Source organism: Rhodamnia argentea, chromosome 9, assembly GCF_020921035.1.
Source record: "Rhodamnia argentea isolate NSW1041297 chromosome 9, ASM2092103v1, whole genome shotgun sequence".
Lineage (NCBI taxonomy): Eukaryota > Viridiplantae > Streptophyta > Magnoliopsida > Myrtales > Myrtaceae > Rhodamnia > Rhodamnia argentea.
In genome coordinates this window covers 6,537,395-6,559,063 of record NC_063158.1, presented here as the reverse complement: position 1 = coordinate 6,559,063, position 21,669 = coordinate 6,537,395, and the positions used below count along the sequence as shown (strand labels likewise).

The window sequence follows — 21,669 nt, the reverse complement described above, 5'->3', positions numbered from 1 at the left end:
ATTCGTAATGTGAGAACCTCCCTGGACAAAATTGGTAATGCAAACTTGACGAATGGTTATGCATGAACCATAGTATGAGTGATTGCATTATACTCATTGTTGAATATGTTTGTGTGTGTTACCTCCGACATTCTATGATAGGTAATACATTCCCGATGTTCGAGTTCCCTCCCAAGGTCTCGAAATTCATCCAAGGATTATTGAATGAGCAAGTTTTGCTGGCAAATGCCTACCGGGTATGATACGACAATCGCGCCGTTCCTTGATTAATCGTTTGGAGAACCCGGTAAGTTTTCCGAACCCCTTTTCAAATTAACAACTCTTCTCATGATAGTTGTTATGATTCAATTCGAGCAATATGCCCCTTTTGTACTTATCGATTCCATTCGATGGTGCTCCTATCAAATATTGTTCAATTCGGGCAATATGCCTCTTCCGTCAAGTCGTGTAGACATATGCACTTGGCGATCTTGACATCTTATCAAATCATAACGACGTAGCTCTTATGGTTTCAATCTCGGGACGTGAAGACATATGCACTGGCGATCTTGACATCTTATCAAATCATAACGACGTAGCTCTTATGGTTTCAATCTCGGGACGTGAAGACATATGCACCGGCGATCTTGACATCTCTTCAAATCATAACGACGTAGCTCTTATGATTTCGGTATCGAATCACGAAGACGTATGCACTGGTGATCTTGACCTTTAGTCGGCTCATAATGACATAGCTCTTATGATTTTCGGCTCCTTTATCAAATCATGAAGACATAAGCACCCATATTTTTTCCAAACCAAATCATAACGACGTAGCTCTTATGATTTTGGTTCCCCTTTATCGAATCGTGAAGACATATGCACTGGCGATTTCGACATTTAATCAACTCACAACGACGTAGCTCTTGTGAACTTGATCCCACTTCTTTCGACTCACAACGACGTAGCTCTTGTGATCTCAAACGACACACATATCTTGCGTTGTCTTGCATTAGGGAGAAGTCTCCGATAACAGATAGGCCAAATACCTTAAAATCCTTGCATCCGCAAAAAGAAGCTTGGAAATTAAGAGAACCATTAGCTTACGAGAAATTTGGTAAAACAGGTATTCTTGTATGCGATCCATGTGCAGGTTTCTCTAACATGAAAAAGGGAAATTATGACACGTGTTATTTACGAGTCTTGCATATCATGCATCACTTCATTACATAAAAAATGGGATTAAAACTCCCGCCAAAAAGTTCATCCATAATTTGCACTTGTCAAAATTTAGGATTCAATTTTGTCTTTGAGCGGAACCTCTACGAGCCTCCACTCAAAGAGGGGCAGCTGTTGACGCCTAAATTTTGATTAATCTATTTTTTGCATAAAAATTATAAAAAATCATCTCACATATTTATTTTTAGCGTACATTGCATTGGCATATAATCGGGCAAGCAGAACACTTAATTTAGCATGCGTCTAGACTAGGCACGGGATGGAAAAATACACCGAGAAGATTTGAAACTTCAAGGACTGTATTGCAAATACTTAAAATTTCGGGGACTCGTATTGCAAATACTTGGAACTTCGGGGATCGTATTGCAAATACCAAAAGAAGATGAAGAAGGGAAGATGATGAAAAGAAGATGATGAAGGGAAGATAATGAAGGGAAGATGAAAATGGAAGGTGAAGAAATGAAGATGAAGAAGGGAAGATGAAAATGGAAGGTGAAGAAATGAAGATGAAGAAGGGAAGATGAAGATGGAAGGTGAAGAAATGAAGGTGAAGAATGAAGGATGAAGAACTTTGCCTATAAAAGAGAGAGCTCTTGAGAAGAGTTTGAGAGGGGGGAAGTGGAAGAGAATTGAGAGAGAGTAGAAGAGAATTGAGAGAGTTTTTTTAGGAAGAGTGGAAGAGAATTGAGAGAGTTTTGAGAGAGTTTTTGAGAGGAATTTTTAGAGAGGAAAAAGAGAGTTCTTGAGAAAAATCAGAAGAGAAAATTCGAGAGTGAAAAAAGAGTTTTAGTCGAGCATCATCTTCGACGAGTCCCGACACATATTTCGCCTCTCGCCACCCAACAACGCCATTGCTTGCCATTTTCGACGACAGCCGCGTTCTTCCAACTCCGAGATCTTGAAGGGAACTATAACGTGTATGTGAGTAAGATTTTGTGTAATAGAAGGTAATCATTTCCATCTCGATCTACAAAAATGTAATCGTTTGGTTTGAACATTTGTCTGTTTATTTTAGACATGTCACGTGTTCCAAATTTTAGCATTATTACATGTTAATTTATTTTTGTAAATACTCGTGATTGGCTGCGTTTTCTTTCTTTCTAAATCACCCATGGTGTATATTGTACAAAGTTCAATGTTTTACATCCCCATAAAAAAGAAGAAAAAACCAAAAAAATTGCATCTTTGAATTTCAAGTAAAATCCATCAAAATTGCCAAATCAAATATTTTTCATGAAAATGGTACCGAAAGGGCGTTAGAGAAATCTGACGTAACCAAATCCCCGAATTCAAAATCTCCGGTTCGCGGAAATAAGATAGTTTTCTCCCGCTATTTTATTTAGGTTTCTAATCAACCTACCGAAAATGATTAGTGGCGACTCCAAATTCAAATCACATTGCATGTTAATTATTTGAACTTTAAGTTGCGATTTGGTATGGACTTGGGAGAGTCCGAGTTAGGTTAGTTAATTAATTAACCTGATAATCCATTAGCCCGAAAATTAACTCGTCTATTTTTTTTAGGTCGCGACACCGGGCCCCGCCTTTATTTTTTTATTTTTTTTCCTTTCACGGTTCCCACGGTTCCGAAACCGTGGACCCGGTCAACGGGCCGGTTCCGGGCCCACGGGCCCAAATGGCACCCTTTAGCTCCACTAGTCCCACACCTCGTCCGACAGTTCGGTGGATTTGATAGCGTTGCTTCGGTGTCCATAGCTATTCCCGAGTCTAGGTAAGTTCAGATGTGTTTAATTTTGAGTATATATTTTTTCAGATACATTTTATTTGAAATTTAAACCTTAGTTTGCTCTAACTTTTCTTTTTATTGTTTACCTTCATTAACAAAGGCGTACTAGGCTTTCGGACCTTTATGCCCTAAGGTCAGACCTTAATCTTATCTTCCGCGACTTGCTATGATTGATTTGATCAATTGAAATCTGTTTGCTTTGAAATAACACGTTATGAATGATCCGATGAAAACTTAACGTGTATTACAATGCATCATAATATTATCGATCATTGCAGATCACACTCTCATGCATATTTAGAGTTTAGGACACATTCTTAATATATTAATTAGGGCAAATGCATGTTAGTTTTAGAGTACATATAGATTTAGAATCATGCATTTTTTTAAGAAAAAAGAAAAGTCAAATAAAAAAAATGCAATCTTTGTTTCATATAGATTGCACAAAGGCATAGGGTTAATTTGGTCTCATATCAAGTAATGTACATCATCTAGAAAATCACGTAATCTCAGGGTTATATTGATAATCATATTAGATAGTTCTAATTATTGCCCGACATGCACGTAACGTGCGGGACGTCCCAGGGCATCCGCCCATTCTTATTACTAACGTGTTCTGCTTTAATCTTATATTATGTATATAGTAGAGGGCGCATGCGGAAGCTTAATAAATTAAAAACAATCAGCGGCCATACAGAATTACATACAAGAGCATGCATAAAGAAATGGCGGGCACGCCTAATAGGATATGGCCTTAATAGGGTTCACTACTTGTATCACACGCACACAGTAAGATCATTCAACAAATTATTTTACATATATGTATAACAAGTTAGGTACACCGTCTTTTATTAAAGCGAAACACAAGAATACATTAGGAAGAAAATCAATGGGAAAGCTCTACACCCAAGTACTGAGCTAGTACCATCTTCGAGCTCCAACTTCATTCTATCTTCCATGGTATCACATCGCTTTGTCTTTGTTATCGATCTGAAAAAGGGATTATAACAACGGGGGTGAGTCGAAGGCTCCGCAAGTAAACATCTAGGCAAACTACTAGACAGTCCATCCATTCGTTCAGTCAAGTAAATCTCAGCAGACCACAAGTCAACAGAATACAAAACAGAAAGCAACGTGAAACAAAGGCACGGAGGTTCTTAAGACACAGGTAAGAACATGAAGGGGTGCACGAATCCATTAAACCTTTCTTCCCCATCTTGTGGTCGAACTTCATGTAGCTTCTATTAATGAACCCAAATGGCAATCGAACTAACAAACTCCCAAGAAAAACTTCTCGAGACTCACAGTCAACGCCATTTCCGACTTAATCCTCTGTCCTCGTCAAAACACGGTATCCTCAACCTATAGAACACCACAATCTCCCCCACGATGCACGGCCAAATACCCACAGCGGCTCAACTTCAATTCACGCCCATCTGGTGATATCCAAGACAATCAGACTATAGAGTCAGCTCACACAAGATCTAAGGACGCTAAATCAAGCGATAGATCGTCCTTACAAGGTCATCTACCCCGACATGCAAACCCATTTTCCTTCCTTTATACCCATTTTCAAATCGAAGTTTCGCACCACACGAACATCAATCTAGCCGTCTAGAGGTAGGGTTAGATGAGTACTTGCCTTAGAATGAATTCCGGAGCAAACGGAGATCGAATCATTGCCAAACGAGCCGTGGGTCTCCTCTTTCCATTTTGGTGTTGCATGGTTTTGAAGAGAAATGGGCAAGAGCAAGCGTCGAGCAGAACCGAGCATGAGATGAGGGAAGCTCGTGGACCGCTGTCATCGAACCATGGTGTCCCCAGTGCAAGAATCGGAGAGAAAGAGTTTCGGATGAGAGGGTAACCGAGAGAGAGAGAGAGAGAGAGAGAGAGCGATGAGATAGGAAAGGGTCGTCCACCAAGGGGAGGAAAAGAAAATGGGGAGGAGAGAGCAAGACATGCCCTTAAATAGAGGGCTTGAGGCGGTGGGAGTGGGGCTAATCAAAGCTTCGCGCTCAAAAGTGTGAGCCAAGTCCGGCGGGAATAATTCCTTCGTGATCCAAAACGATCATCTCCCCAAAATGTTATAACAAATTTAATATTGTTATGCCTAAAGTACTTCATCAAATTAGTAGTCCACCACGCTAACTTACTAACCCCAAATCACCACTTGCTCGTTAATCCAATTGGGTAGAAATTTAGGTCATCACAATGCATCATCTGCATTGCATATAGTTCAATAATAATGAATAGTTCACTAGGCCACATTAGAGTCTTAGGACTTAAGATAAGTTGCTTTTATAAAATAGACATAAACGAATAACATTTCACATAGATTGCATTATCACTAAATTCGTGATTTCATTCATACAAGTTAATTAACTTAGAATTACATGCATACATTATCTTAGAAATAAGACTACACATGTCATATAGCTAAATTCTTCCTTCATTTTATTTAATTTTTTAATTAGTGCATGTAGGTAAATTGTTGTGACATAGAATTCAGGTTATATTTGTGCACTTTCTTAATTCCTCCATGTTAATTAAACGTGAAATCATGTTAGTCATTAACTCATGCACAATCATTCATAGTATCCATGCATTCTCTCTGCATATTTTCCTAAGTAATAGTTTGCAGAAATTTCGTGACGGTGGATGGTGAGATGCTTTGCATTGACTAGCGCATCCAGGTTCTTTAAATTTTCTGCAAACTGTTCACTGCTATGATTATTGGGTGTTACTTTCATGTTTGTTTACTCAAATGATCACTCGTTACATGTTAGTCGAATAGGATAAAAATGAATAAAGACTACATACAAAACATCTTCGAAATAAAAAGAAAAGGTACCGAAAGAGCGTTAAACCGGTTTAGTGTTACCAAGTCCCGAACCATTGTATCTCTAACTTGCAGAAGTAAAATATACTCTTACGATGTTTAATCAACCCTAATTGATTAGTGGTGCCTTCAAAAAGTAAGTTTCAATGCATGTTTGTTTGAGTACTAAATTGCGATTTGTGGGGCTTATGAGAACCTATGCTAAACGCGACCGACTACCTCGTGAGAGGAACGGCGGACCCCGTTTAGTAACCCATTAGCCTTCCCCTAATAATTCACCTTCGGAAAGATTGTGACAACCAGCCACTTTCTCCTTTAATCATTCGCACCTTTATGGCCCATTTTTCTATTTAAAATGATTGAAATCTTTGGCACATCCTTTATGCCCCATTTTTACTTGCACCTTCCTATATTATTTTAAGAAGAAGAAAATTAGGAATATCAAATGCCACGCCTGTCTAATATCTTGCTTGTATAACAGTTTTCTGGTGACTGTGTGAATAATATCATGTTGTAGGTCACAAATTCTTAAAGAAGTGGATCCCATATCACGTTGTGAGTCAATCTCACAGCAGGAAAAAAAAAATCTTTCATGGAAGCATATTCATATTTTTATAGTGAGCTCATCAAGTCACCATTGGCTCTACGCACACGACCACAGGCCACTGTTTTGAATGTTGTTCCTTCAAAACTACCGTGGAGTACATATGCAAAATCATAGCCTAGTATACAACGGAGTTATAAGTAAAATCGATTTCGAAAATGGACTGTTGTGCATATCCATAGGTGGGAAAATGGCATCAGTTCAAAACGAGATGATAAGATATGATACGACACAATTCTAATGAAGCTGATTTACAAGTTTGGCCTCCCATTTGAGAGCCAACTCGGAGAGCGCCCTTGTGGAGGACCCATCGTCGCCGAGCACCTTTGCCGCCGCGTCCTTGAGATCCTTCATGCGGCTCTGAATGCCCTTCCCTTCTTCGCCCTCCATCAGGCCCTTCACGACCCTGGCGACCTCGTCCCTCCCCACCAGGCCGCTCTCCGCGTCGGCCCTCGGCCTCAATGCCACTTTGATGTCCTGGGTCAGCATAAGCGCATTCACCCTCTGCTCAGCGAAAAGCGGCCAGGCGATGAGCGGCATGCCATTGACCACGCTCTCGAGGGTCGAGTTCCAGCCGCAGTGGGTGAGGAACCCGCCGGTCGAGCTATGGGCCAGGACCTGGGCCTGCGGCGCCCACGAGGGCACCACCAAGCCCCTGCCTTTGGTCCTCTCTAGAAAGTCTTTGGGCAAAAACTCGGACGGCTCGTTTCGGCTGTGCCCGGTGAGGTAGCTAGCGTCGGCCGCCTTGTCATTAGGGGTCCTCACCACCCACAAGAACCTATGCTCGCTCATCTCCAATCCCAGAGCCAGCTCTTGAATCTGGTCGTACGAGAGGGTCCCGCCGCTCCCGAACGACACGTACAGGACCGAACTGTTGGGCTGGTTGTCCAACCACTTCAGACACCCCGAGCCGTCGGGCTTGCCGCTCTGCTCTATCTTCACCAGCGGTCCGACCGGATAGACCGGTGGCTTCCCGGTCTCTTCCCCTTGCAGGTACTCGATCGCCCCTGGCTCGAGCTCCTCGAAGCTATTCAGCAGCATCCCCTCTGCCAGCCTGCACCGCCTTGCGTGGTGGAGGACCCACTTGTAAGCTTCGTTGCGGCGGTCCTGGACCGGCTCGATCAGGTCACTCCCAGGGACCGATATGGAACCGGGTATCTTCACTGGCTCGGGAAGGTCCCTGTACTCGCAAGAAACCGCTTCGTCCAGTGTCGGCAAGTGAAGGAACAGGGACAGGCACATGGCCGAGGTGGGGAAGAAAAGGTAGGGGGAGACGTTGAACTCCTCGGCCACGTCGAAGGCGTCTGTGCCGAAGAGGTCGGCGACGAGGGCGACGAGCCTCGTGGACTCCGCCAGCCTCCAAAGCTCGTCTCGGAGGGAGGGGAGGGAGCGCGCCAGCGTGAGGGCGATGATGGTCTCGATGCGAGTCGTCTCGGCGGGGAGGTCGTCGAAGCTGACGGGAGGCAGGAAGACGTAGGTGACGGAGGGAGGGAGGGAGTCGAGGAGGGACCTCTGGGCCTGGGACGGGGAGCCGTCGTTGGGGACGACGAAGGTGACCGAGAAGGTGTGGCGGTGGAGGAGTCGCTTTGCAAACTCGGCGAGAGGGATGAGATGACCCATGCCCGGTGATGGCACGATGGCTATGTGGGGGGTGGTCGAAGGTCGTTCCATGGTTGGCGATGATGAGGAAGTGTTTCTTGTTCTTGCTCTAGGGAGCAAATTGCAAGAGCGACGAGGTGGCTTTTAATAGCTGCTTTCTTGATGGTTGTCCAATTCTTTTGGTGTCGTTGGGTTGGTGGGTCTGTTTTCTGCTTGAACCGCTCGCGCTAAGTGGTAGGCTGACGTGGCATGCACATTACATTGAGGACCAGCACTATAAACTAGGAGAGCTTCAATGACCGAAAAAAACGTTAGAAATATTTTCAAAAAGCAAAAGCTCCAAGGCAAGAGACAAAGGCATCACTGCTCAATATTCATCGCCATCGGCAACGTTGGAGTCAACAACTAATATGAAAGGCCGTAATTGCACTTTGGTTCTCTAATTGACTCCAACATTAATGACATGAAATGATCCAAATTGCATTGAAGAAGTAAAGTTCTACTTTATTTTGTGACTTTGTATTGGAAAAAGTTTTCTCTTACCCATATGAAAGTTATAAGAAATGTTTTCTTTTATCCAAGTTTGACTAAGTCTTGGATACCATACAAGAATGGAAAACCAACACGGATTTCTCTTTGTTACTTTTGAGAATCACAAAAAATAAAAATATAAAATGAAATCTTAGTTCTTTTAAAACGATTAAGGCCACGTGGACTCCTAGACTTTAAAAAAAATTAAAATTAGATTTGACAATTTACGAACAACCAATTTTTATAAATACATTTCTTTTTAAAATTATATTTAAAAATAAGATTTAAAATTCAAAAAAAATAAAAAATGGAGGGAAAATAAAAAAATTTTAAAAAATTTTTAAAAAAGGTGAATTTTTTTTTAAAAAAGAATTCTCGCCACCTAGCTGTTCCGGGAACAAAATTTTTGTGCAATTACCAAACGCGTTTTGATTCTCTAAAAATCATCTAGGAAACAAAATTAGAAAATATGATTCTAATTAGAATTATTTTTTTTAATCAGAATTGTTCCTTAGAGTTAAGCTTATGTATTTTCTCCACGTGTAAAGCCTTTGCAAAGGCATTTTGAATATCATTCTCTCTTCTTTTGAGTGTTTGTGTTTTCTCCTCACCAAAACCTCCAAGAGCTTTCTCTATCTTTTTTGTTTTAACGCTTCCGCACACCTTACGAGTGGCATACCTGGCAAGGTTACGCACTCTACATACCTCAAAGGCATCACAGAAAAGACACAAATAAGAAATTGAGGAAATTGGCGTCTGGGTTTCCGGTAAGCACTTGCTGAGAGCATACATGGGTTTGTCTTCTCTCTGTGGTTTTAGCCGATTGTTGCAGCTATGGAGGTAACCAGATGAGCGAGGAGGAGATAGCGGGGGCCTGAACGCGTGGCATGTGGATGGAGAGGAGCTCGTCAAGGGTCGTCAGCGGCTGCGAATGGAGGAGAGGGAGGAAGGCTTTGGATGGAGGAGAGCTAGCCGGTGGTCGTCGGCGTTTGTAAAAATGGAGGAGACGGAGGAAGAGAGAGTTTGTAATTCGTAACTTCTTCAAGCCTTTGCCGATGAGGAACGATCACGCAGAGACGTCCAAAAAGAGATCGGCACGACAAGTGGACTAATATGTCACGTCGGGAGACATGTACATGAGTCCCGACTCATGAGTGGATTTCATACTTGGTATAAGTTGAGCTCATTTCCTTGGACTATGTGATTGAGTACATCGAAGCCCGATAATATATATGCGCACTGTGACATACTTACCCTAAAATTTTGTTTGCTTCCCAACGTCCATGTAGGCAAATTTTTAAGGATATTTATTGACGGAACTTTGACGAAGGGTAAATGTGTCACTCAAATACAAGTTTGAAATTTTCGATGTCACAAAAAAAAGTTTAGGCTAAATATGTCACGGTGGACATAGTTTGGGGTTCTTTGTGACTTTTGCCCAAATATTTATATCATAAGATATCCTAAGATTTGACTCGATTAGTTCTCACGAGCGTACACTCATCGGGCTTGATTAGATAAGTTATCCATTTATTAGAATTTTAATTACGATCGTCATATGAGTTAAATGAATATCGAACATATACTAAAAATATATAATATGTCTTGAATTTGAGCCTGTGGATAAAACCCGGCCAGAATCGAGTGCGGGAAAGCCATATAAATAGAGTCCAAATTGGACTTTGACCGCCTTCTTCAAGTCTGAATCCTTTTCGCATGAGAGGTTCTACATAACTAATCTCGAACCGCAAAAATATTTTCTCAAAATTAATTCTCTGTATGTTTCACAAAAAATAAATGATTTGATAAATATTTTCTTGAAACTAACACTTATATCACTTAAAAAAATGAAAGAAAAATATTATTATAATCCACGAGAATATTTATACATAAATTGTTGTCGATAATGAAAATAAAAATTCTCTAGCTAATCATTTTAAAAGAAATAAGTGATTATTTTCAGAAATATATTTCCAAATCATTCATTTCCATGAAACAAACGGAATCTAAGAAAGCAAAGGGACAACATTCATATTACCGGGCCTTTAACCTTGTGCTTCCCACATGACAGTGGGCCAATGGCCCACCCCTAGGTCAATTTCATTTATGGCGTGTTTATTTGATAATATTTAAAAAAAAAACAATTACTTGAATTGCTTGATATAATTAGTCAATAAAAAAATCTATAAATAATAAAAATATTCTCATTTATTTATTTTTATGAGTGACACAAATAATCATTTTTCAAAAATTATTTTTTAAATCAATAATTTTTGCGAACAAACGGAGCATAAATTCTATTTATCTTCGGCTTTTGTTTTGTCCCAACTTCCATGTCCTTTTTCAATTGAATCACCCGTCCTTTCAACTCAGAATACCAAAAGGAAAAATTTCACAAGAAAATAAGTAATTTCATATTTAATTGTAGTGCACTGGGGGCAGGATATGTCATCTTTAAGTCATGGAAAATACGTGAGAATTCACATCACTTGAGTGAACGTTTTTAAAAATTATAATACTTAGGTAATCGTTTGAAAAATAATTACACCAAAGTGAGAGCGCCGTAAAAAGGTTATAATATATGTGGTGCCTTTTTCTCGATATTTGGGCATGAAAAATATCTATGAATTGACATCACTAAAGTGCATGTTCTTTACAAATATTTAGCATTCAAGTAATCGGTTGAAAACTTATGGCACCAAAGTCGGGGTCATGTGGAAATTATGACATTTGTAGTGTCTCTTTCTCAAAATTTGGGTTATACTATCGTTGAGGGTTTTTGCATTGCTTCATATTATTTCACCAGAATTTATCTCGTGACAAAATATGTTTCTTTGAAAATAGTTCTTCAATTTTAATTAAACGAGACAAGTTCTGTGGCAATTTTAGATAAGAAATATCATAAGCAAATAAGAATTAATGATAACTCCACTTCAAATAAAACTGTAGATACACATGCCGTATCGGAATTAAATTAAAGAAGAAAGCTTGACAAATACAACATCTTCCACGAAACCAAACGTTTGATCAACTATGTCGAAAATTAATTGACGACAAAGCTTGAAAACACAAAGATTTTACGTTGGAATTTAATCAACAACGTAACATCCAGAATATAGATCCACGTCGGATTTGATCAACGACACTAGTCTGAAAATTAAAAGTCCAATGCAGGAATGTAAAGATATCTGGAAGATAAGAGATTTATTTGTAAAGATATTGGGCCTTCGTGCCTTTTGTGTGCAGAAGGCATGAATTATACCTAATGCAGAATACCTTTGGGGATAGCATCTAGAAGTTTGAGTGTTGTCAGTCCCTAAGGATTGTTGTCTGAAGAATTTTGTGTACGTCTCTATAAGATTAAGTGATTATTTTATGAGAAATTAGGTGAGTTTAATCAAAATGAAATCATTAGACGTAATTGGGGATTAAGAAACATTAAGAAGCTAAAGAAAAAAGAAAAAAAATCATGAAAGTTAAAAAAATATTAAAATATTATTTAAAAAAATCCACTTCACCACCCGCCAGCCAAATGGACTGAAATGGCATGAATAAAACATATTTAAGACTAAATTGACACAATTACTATATGTTTAGTACTTTTTTGGTAATTCTCCCAGATTTTTTGTTACACAAAAATTAATTTTGAGTAAATATCACACAAGGTATACCAATTTGAGATTTTTAATGGTACAAACCCAACTTATCATCGATCCACGTAAAAGCAACACTATCTTTCCTAAACCTTGTCAAGCAGCGTCATTGGTAAGCTCATAGCATGCCACATGAGATTACACTTGTTCTATAGTAGTACGCCAAGGAAATAACGTGTTCAGAAAAAGAGGATGAAGTATTTAAGGCCTCTCCAAAAAAAGATCGAATATCTTCGGACTGGGGAGATCCAAGAGGGAGTTTAAGTCCGAGTCCGTCAACATATCCAATCGGACACACTTTTACTCAAAAGCTTAAGTCAATGAGTCATATGCCAACTATGATATATTAACCGCTCAACACCAAATCAATTTTTCGATGTGAGACTTCCCTAACACAACTCACATGTGCATATTAACAATCATCCCCTCACGTACGATCTCCAGTATTAGGTTTGCTCCCCCTTAATTCAAATATCTTGCGTCAATTTACCTCAACTTGAATCTCAAACCCATTGGGCTCGCGTTGCTACACCATAACGTCCGCCTGCCCGAAACACCTACGATACCATGTTGCAAAAGCAAATGATCGAACATAAAATAGATAAAATGAGAAAATAAATTGAACACTAGATTTTTGTGGTTTCGTTGTAGAGACCTCCATCCACAAAGAGAGTAGCAACGAATTCTATTATAGATCAAATGATATAACGAAGATCACAATCCTCATTCGAATCATTCGGACACTCTCAATATTTTCTAGCCCACGATCACATCAAATAACCTACAAGTGTTTTACGTCAATTTTTTATGAAATAATCTCACAAAGGAATTTACAAATCTTACTCACAAGATTTAATTGGCTTCGAATACTAGGATGCAATTCACTAGTAGAAGCTCCTCTTTGATACTTTTCACAAAGAACATCCACATCTTATATATAGGCAAGAAATGGATCTAAAGGAGGAAACCTTCTCCAAATAGAAAAACCATCAACTAAGAAACCTATTTAAATTAGGAAACCTAGTTGAATTAGGAAACTTAGTTGAATTAGGAAACTTCCCTTTTTCGACTCAAATTCGAGACATATTTTTCACAATCTCCACTTTGGCTCGACGTTTGAACCAAGTCACAATCGTTTCATTGATAATTTGAGCTTCACTACTACTTATCCACAGCCCACATGCTCAACCGCCGCAGACATCTTCCAAGTCTAAGCCGCACTTGAATTTCGCCATAATCATGGACCTCACATGAACATTAACTGCACATCTACATTTAACTGCTCCACAAAGACTTTCCGACACAACCTTCTCTATCTCGGATAAAGCAAAATCAGTATTACATCTATATCCGTTAGGAAACCGAATACGCACCTTATCAATATTAACAGTTATAGAAATTGTTGGCTCTATAGGCTCTACTTTGTTACAAGCACCATCTGTGTCGGTTACTCCGCTAATACTCGCTACCTCGGGAGTTTTCGGTTGCGACTCCACCTCAAGCCGAACACCGTCCGGATCCATATAAGCACCGCCAAGAACACTCCTACTCAAAAATACTAGAAACCCGTCAAATGCAACTTCTCTGCTGATAACATGTGAATTTAATTTGGGGCACCACAATCGATAACCCCGCTCACCTTGTGCATAGCCTAAAAACATGCACTTTCTTGCCCCTTCCATCGAGTTTTCCATCACTAACTCGAGGACAATATGGGCAATCAAATATTCTAATAACGGGATAGTCGGCAACGTTACCCGAGCACACTTCTTCGGAGAGTCCAACATCCAATCACAATTCATGGGGATATATATGTGTGTGTGTGTGTGTATAGAGAGAGAGAGGGAATTACACCACTCTTCTTATTGAGATTTTTTTTTTCCGATGGTGGACAAAATAAGATGAGTTAAATGATCAGTTTTGGATCTATTTTGATACATCTAAGTGCAAGATATATTTTACGGTCTCAATGACATATGAGTTTTGCTTTGTGAAAGCGATTGAAATAAGAATCTGTCCCTTCTTAGAGGCCCACCATTTGGAATTCAGTTTGCGATCACCCACTTTCTTCCGCAATCATTCACTCCTTTATCTAAATTATTCCCCATATTTTTATCAACATGATTGAACTCTCAGGCACATCCTTTGTGCCCCATTCTTCCTGCACTTTCCCAAAATGTTAGTTTAAAAGAAGATGATTGGGGCTGTCAATGCCACACTTACCTAATCCTTTTACGGTGAGCTGATCGAATAATCATTTCATAATGATGTGAATTGGCTCCCCAACCTCCACGGCTCATGTCATTGGCTACGACGAAGTTGACTCCCCACGCAAAATCCTTTTCTTCGACTGGAAAATGGACTGCTGAGCAAACACATAGGTGGGAAAATGGCTGCTCCACGAACCTAATCCTCCACATGCACGTAGAGAGGAGTTACTACAGGAAGGGGAATAGAAGAAACAAACAGAAATAGGGACAACTGTCAAAAAAGTCATGAACATTTTGTATTTTTTTCCAATGTAATCCTAAACTCTTTAAGTTTAGTGATTCGGTTATAAACATTTTTATCTTTTGCCAATTTAGTCCTATTGGCCAAAAATCGTTGACGTGGATAATTTTGAATATATTTTCATACCTTTTCAAAGATTCCATTATTTTTTTTCTCCTTTTTCTTTTCCTTTTTCCTTATCTTTTTTCCGCCGTAGGTTAGGTTGAGGCCGAGTGAGGCAAGGAAAAATGTGAAAAAGGAAAAGAGAAAAATGAAAAATATTAAAAAATATATTTAAAAAATATTAGTGAAAATTATCCATGTCGGCACCGGCGGTGTCAAGTAGGACGGCCGGTGTCTACATTGGCGATTTTTGGCCAATAGGACTGAATTGGCAAAAGATGAAAAAGTTTATGATTGAATTAGCAAATTTAAAAAATTTACGACTAAAATGACAAAAGTGTAAAAGGTTCAGATTTTTATGACAATTTTTCCAACAGGAACTGAAAAACCAACTCCACAAATGGCATTAAACAAGGCATCATATGATAAACAAGAAGTAAGAGATAAGATGTGATATGATGCGGTACAATTCTAATGAAGCTCATTTACAAGTTTCGCCTTCCATCTGAGAGCCAACTCGGCTAGCGTCCACGTGGAGGACCCGGCTTCGCCGAGCACTTTGGCCGCCGCGTCCTTGAGGTCCTTCATGCGGCTCCGAATCCTCTTCCCTTCCTTGCCCTCCATCAGGCCCTTCACCACCCTGGCGATCTCGTCCCTTCCCACAAGGCCGGTCGCCTCGTCAGCCCGTGGCCCCAGCGCCACCTTGATGTCCTGGGTCAGCATGAGCGCGTTCATCCTCTGCTCGGCATAGAGCGGCCAGACGACGAGCGGCACGCTGTTGACCACGCTCTCCAGGGTCGAGTTCCAGCCGCAGTGGGTGAGGAACCCGCCGGTCGAGTTGTGGGCCAAGACCTGGGCCTGCGGCGCCCACGATGGCTTGACCAAGCCCCTGCCTTCGGTCCCCTCTAGAAAGCATTTGGGCAAAAGCTCCAGCGGCTCGTTTAGGGTGCACTCGGTAAGTAGTAGGTGGCGTTGGCCGCTTTGCTCTTAGGTGTCCTCACCACCCACAAGAACCTATGCTGACTCATCTCCAATCCTAGAGCCAGCTCCTGATCTGGTCGTGCGACAGGGTCCCACCACTTCCGAACGACACATACGACACCGAACATTTGGGCTTTTCGTCCAACCACTTTAGACACTCCGAGCCGTGGGACTTGCTGCTCTGCTCCATGTTCACCAGCGATCCCACCGAGTAGACTGGCGGCTTCCCGGGCTCTTTCCCTTGTAGGTACTCGACCGTCCCTGGCTCGAGCTCCTCGAAGCCATTGAGAAGGATCCCCTCCGCCAGCCTGTACCGCCCTGCGTGGTGGAGGACCCACTTGTAGGCGTCGTTGCAGCGGGCCTCGACCGGGTCGAGCAGTTCACTCTCGTGGACGGGTGTGGAACCGGTTATCTTCAACCCCACAACCCGGATGATTCGGGTTGGTTCGAAGTTTCAAAAAAAAAAAAAAGAATAAATAGAAAGGGACGACCCAACCAGTTATTTTGGTTCGTTGCATATGCAATTCGAGTCGAATCGAGTAGCAAGGAAATCCGATTTGACCCAACCCATCAACACCCATGCTAACATAGGGAAAATTACCAACAAAGTCCTAAATCTATTACAATTGTGTCAATTCAGTTCTAAATTTTTTTTTTTGTGTCAATTTAGTTCCAAACCTTTATTTGTACCAATTCAGTACATTCGGCTAGTAGGCGCTGGCGTGGCAAAGTTTTTACGAATATTTTAATGTTTTTCCTTTTTGTCTTTTCTTTTGCCTTTTTGTTCCTTTTCTTTCTCTTGTGTTCCCTTCCTCATGTTGCTGGCAAGGGTCGCCAAAGCTTGCCCAGCATGGGTGAGGCCATCGAGTCCGCCTTCGTCGCGGCCAGGAATGCCCTAGTGAGGCCGCCTTGCCCGTATCCATGATGGCCTCGCCCAATGGCCGGCGAGCAGGGGACAAATGAGAAAGAAAAGAAAAAAAGAAGAAACAAGAAATAAAAAAATAAAAAAAATTATTAAAAAATTTCCACGTCAATGGTGGTCGGCCAAATTAACTGAATTGGCACACATTTAAAAGGTGTACTACTAAATCGACATAAAAAAAATATTTATGACTGTATTGGCACAATTGCAATAAATTTAGGATTTTTTTGGTAATTTTCTCTGTTAATATGTGATGGCTAGAAACACCTTATGGAAAAGACTAGACAGCTACGCGGGCTCTGCTGGCAAAAGCCCAACTCATAAGTGGAATTCATACTTCATAGATGTTGAGTTTACGGGCAAAATGATGTTGAATATTTTGAAGCCTGGGGCCGTGGATCACCCCGAATAAGGTTTTGAAGCTGGACTGATTGCCGTTTTCGACTTGATCAACTCCACGGTGGATGCTCATTGCGGTTGATTAGATACTTATCCATTTGCTCGGGTTGGACTCCCGATCGTCATTTGAGCTTGTCGGATATCAACCTCAATATTGAAAGTATATGTCCGGAGAAGTACATCTGAAATATTAAAAGTTGTGTACGGCGCTCACTTCATACCCAAAAGTTTCAAACGATTATGTAAGTGCCAATTTTTATGAAAAATAATCACTTAAGTACCAAGCTTCAATCAGCTTGGTCGAAAATTCGATGAGAGTTTTTTTATTAATATGTGAAGCCGATGTGGCTCGTTGGAAGTCTAATCATCAATACAAAAATATTTTTTTAAAAGATATGTTTGATAAAAATACAAATTCAATTAGATTCAAAAATTTAAAAATTTAAAAGTAAGCTAATTTATTTAAAAAAAAAAAAAACAGAGAGAGGGTTGCACTGACATCGAGAGCTTACATAGCCCTTGTCGCCGCCGCCCCACCATCTCCGAGCCCCGGCCAATGGCTAGCGACTCCGGCCGACTACACGAGGGCCTACGGGCCCTCCCCCGAATCAGGCGAGGGTCATCGGCGCTCGCCCAAGTCCGAACAAGGGCAACCACCGGCAAGGGTCGGTGCCCTCATTGAGATTGAATCACTATTTCACAAAATAATGTGAGTCCGAATATTATAAATTTTTTTAAATATGAGCCTAAAGTGTTCTCGTTTTCTCAAATAATGACATGAAGTAGACTTTATTTCAAAGAAGGGCTTGAAGTTGCCTTGTCATTTTCATCATTTATTGAGGACCCGATGATTGTCATCGGCAACTGGACGAGAGCCGGTGAGGATCGCTTTGCCAAGATCTGGTGAGGGTCGGCGAGGCCATCCCTCGCAATGATCAAGGGATGACTAGCTTGGGTGAGGCAACCCCCACCGGTGGCTGCCCATCGCTTGAGATCGGGTACCGGCCAAAAGGAAGGGAAAAAACAATGTAAAAAAATGAATTCTTTTTAAATATAAATGACGAAAATGCCCTTAGTCAAGCCTTTCTTTGAAATAATTAGGGTATTTAAAGCCTTTATTTGAAACAAGCTCCACTTCAAACCTTTATTTGAGAAAACGATGACATTTCAACCTCTTATTTAGAATTTTTCCTAATCATTGTGGATTTAATTGGGTATAAATGAGAACTGGGAAATATTGAAACTGTTTGAGTGATATAAATGTGGTTGTAAGATTTGTTGTATTGCTTGATCAATAGATGGAATAGTTCACATTAATCGAGCCACGTAAATTAGTTATCGAAATTTGTGTCTTATTTGGTTTCGTTATCTTGTTCGGTAATTGTGTCTGAACAAATTATAGAATACATCTAAATATATACATTAACTTACTTGAAAATTCTCATGTTCAAAAGCTCAACAAGCCATGCATTATCGGGTTTTGAGCACTCCATGAATAATTTGGTGCTTTTAAGTCTTAATTATTTGAACTAAATGACTAATAAAGACGGCTGCTCGAAGCCTCGGACCCTAAAAAGTAGATAAGATTTATGAAAGAAGACAAACGGGTCAAACCTACTTTCCTTCATGGGAACGTTCTACCAAAAAGGTGGAATCATACTGGTTGGTATCAGTCACATTTCACAAAGACTAGCACGACGACTCATTCCGGCCGAAAAGCTTGTGAAAGGGGTTCACGATGATTTATTGCATGAGGAACATGCATGACGCCCGGGCTTCTAGTATAATTCGTCAATTATACCAAGATTTGCATTAGGATAACATTTGTATATATCCCGAAATGATATACATAATTTAATTCATCGTATGATGGAGTGACTTTTTTCGAGTCAAGAAAACCCAGCGTTGCGTGAGCTCATCTCGTACTTCATACGACATCGAAAAGAAGAGGCTACCTTTCACAAATACACTTATCTTTTTAGGATAGGCCTCTCTACTTCAGGATCAATTAGATCAAATTCATGATTAAAATAGTAGCTAAGAAGCGATTTAGCATGTATCCATTCACTTGGCCAAAAGAAAGAGAGATTACCAAACTCCATTGATGTGGTCAAGGAGGAGCGGAAAAGGATCATATGAGATAGACTAAGATTCGTTTCTGTTCCTCACGAGAGGCATGCAACGTGGAACTCACGCACGCCATTACGCAGTCAAATCTTTCAATATCATTTAATGAGGGACGACTAATCAGTTTTGACATGTCTATGCAGTCGTATAAGTGCTGATGTAGTTCAGGGTAATTACCCATTTTCTTAATCTTCTGTGCAAACATCATTAAAGATCGACGTGACATGTATTCTAAGAAACTGTATGGTTTTGCGTCTTTGTAGGGTTGTGGCCGATTTAGGATTAGCATAGTTAGATAATGAAAGTTTGAAGCATCAAAATAGCTTCCACCATTAGGGTAAGCATCCATTCGGCCCGTCAATTAGCCTAACCGGGTCAGGTTCTATGCAACGGCTCTAGTTCGTTTTCCAGTTCAGGAACTCGAAAAGAGTTAGGACCGGCTGGTTTGGTTCTTCGACACAGCCAATGGTCTTAAGGGGAGATTGTCATGATACTAAAACATGCATGATATAGTCAGCTAGTTAATTATCTGTTTGAACGGTAAAATGACATGATTTTCTCTAGAAGTTTGCCTTATCGAGAGAGAAATTTCATGATTGCTATTCTAGTGGCATATGCGAATCTCATATTGATCGACAAAGTTATAGCCAATCTCACTTGCAATGGAGTGATGGGTTTCCTTTCAACTTGATAAAAAGGCAAAAATTAAGTCGTGTGATGTCGACTAAGTTTTGGTTAAAATTTCATCTATAAAAGAGTAAAACATCAGAATAATTTTATCATGTCCACATTGTGAAAAATAAAGACACGCGTATCTTTTAAATATGATATTGCGTCTGCTGTTCAGATCTTCATAAGAAAATCCTAATACTATATATGACGGCTAGATTATGAATCGCATGCTATGATGCTCTGGCTTGTAAGTTTGGTTCTAAACTAGGTAGACTAATAATAGTAAGGAAGAAAAAGAGAAAGAGTAGTTGATTACAGACTATTATGGTGTGTTTGTTTCACTGAAAAGTTCATGATAAATAAAAATACCTTTTTAAGAAAAAATGGTTAGTTTTCATTTGTTTGGCGACTTATGGAAAGTGATTTCTTCTTGCCAGAAGGGGAGTCATTTTCCCCAAATCTAAATTTGCTATTTTCGGCCCATGTGAAACATCTTCTTTCGATCAATTTGTTCTCCGCCGTCCACAATTTCCCGAAAATAGTTTTTCTTCAAACAAACGGACCCTAATTTTTTAGCCCAATTCCCCACCGAGTAAGGTTCTAGTACATCCATACCTTTCGCCAATAGTTACTAAGTAAGCCCAGTACCTGAATCTCTCTCAGGCAGAGCTAATCTTTTCCACACCTCGGTGTTGGCAAATTAATTTTGGGACATACCGGCAAAACCTTTTGCCATCAGATTTCCCTGGTGAGCATTAGCACAAGTGCTAGATATGTCGCACCGTCCAAACGACAAGTTTTTGTTTGTGAAAGCGATTCAAATAAGGATAAATAGGTTTTCTAGAGGCCCACCCCTTGGAAATCCCACCCGGATCACCCGCCACTTTCTCCCACAACCATTCACTCCCTTATCCCCCAATTGTCAATTCAATATAATTGAAAACTCTCCGGCGCATCCTTTATGCTTGGTGATCGGTTCCCGATTCGGTCCGATCCCACCTCAAAACTGGAAATCGGGCCGACCAGGACCTGTTCCTAATTTTCGAAACCGGGGACCAGATCGATGATCCTTGGAATCGGTCCAGTCCGATTCCCGGGAGGTCGATGAAACCGGTCGCATGTGCTTGAAACACATATTCACATTTAAAATTTGTAGAAACACTCCTAATAATTCAAGAGTTTAAATGAATTTTTTCAAATATTTTTAAAATTAAAATTAAAACTAAAACAAACTGTCAATCCAGTCCAGGTGGTCGAATCGGGAACCGGATCGACAATTACCAATTCCGTTTTTATGAAATCGGGAACCTGACCGGCACCCCCGAAAATCAAATCAAATCAAATCGGTCAAGACAATCAGTTCTTTTTGCTCATGCTTACTTTATGCCCCCATCGTTTCCCGCACTTTTCCCAATATTAGTTGAGAAAAAGGGAAAATTGGGAATCTCAATGCACAGCTACCTAATCCTCAGACGGTGAGGCTCATCAAGAAATCATTTCGTAGTGATGTGTGAATGGTTCCCCAACTTCCACGGCTCATGTCATTGGCTACAAGAAAAAAGGTTGGCTCCACACACGCCACTGTCTTTGACCGTTGTCCCCTTTCACCTGCCGCGGATTACATCGGAGTAAATTCGATTCACGACTGGCGAAACAAAAATGGAATTGCTGAGTACATATAAATAGGTGAGGAAAATGGCAGTGGGCGACCCCATGCACGTGGACCGGACTTGGGACGGAGGAGGAAGGAAACAAGCAAAAGAC

General features: G+C 40.5%; 1 protein-coding gene and 1 pseudogene across 1 annotated transcript; both read right to left on the bottom strand.

Moving 5' to 3' along the window:
* Positions 1-6,645: 6,645 nt before the first annotated feature.
* Positions 6,646-8,079, bottom strand: LOC115748598 (hydroquinone glucosyltransferase-like). The gene has a single exon (XM_030685124.2). The coding sequence runs from the start codon at positions 8,077-8,079 to the stop codon at positions 6,646-6,648; it is 1,434 nt and encodes a 477-aa protein (XP_030540984.2).
* Positions 8,080-15,275: 7,196 nt separating this feature from the next.
* Positions 15,276-17,179, bottom strand: LOC115748597 (annotated as a pseudogene).
* Between the last annotated feature and the right edge of the window lie 4,490 nt (positions 17,180-21,669).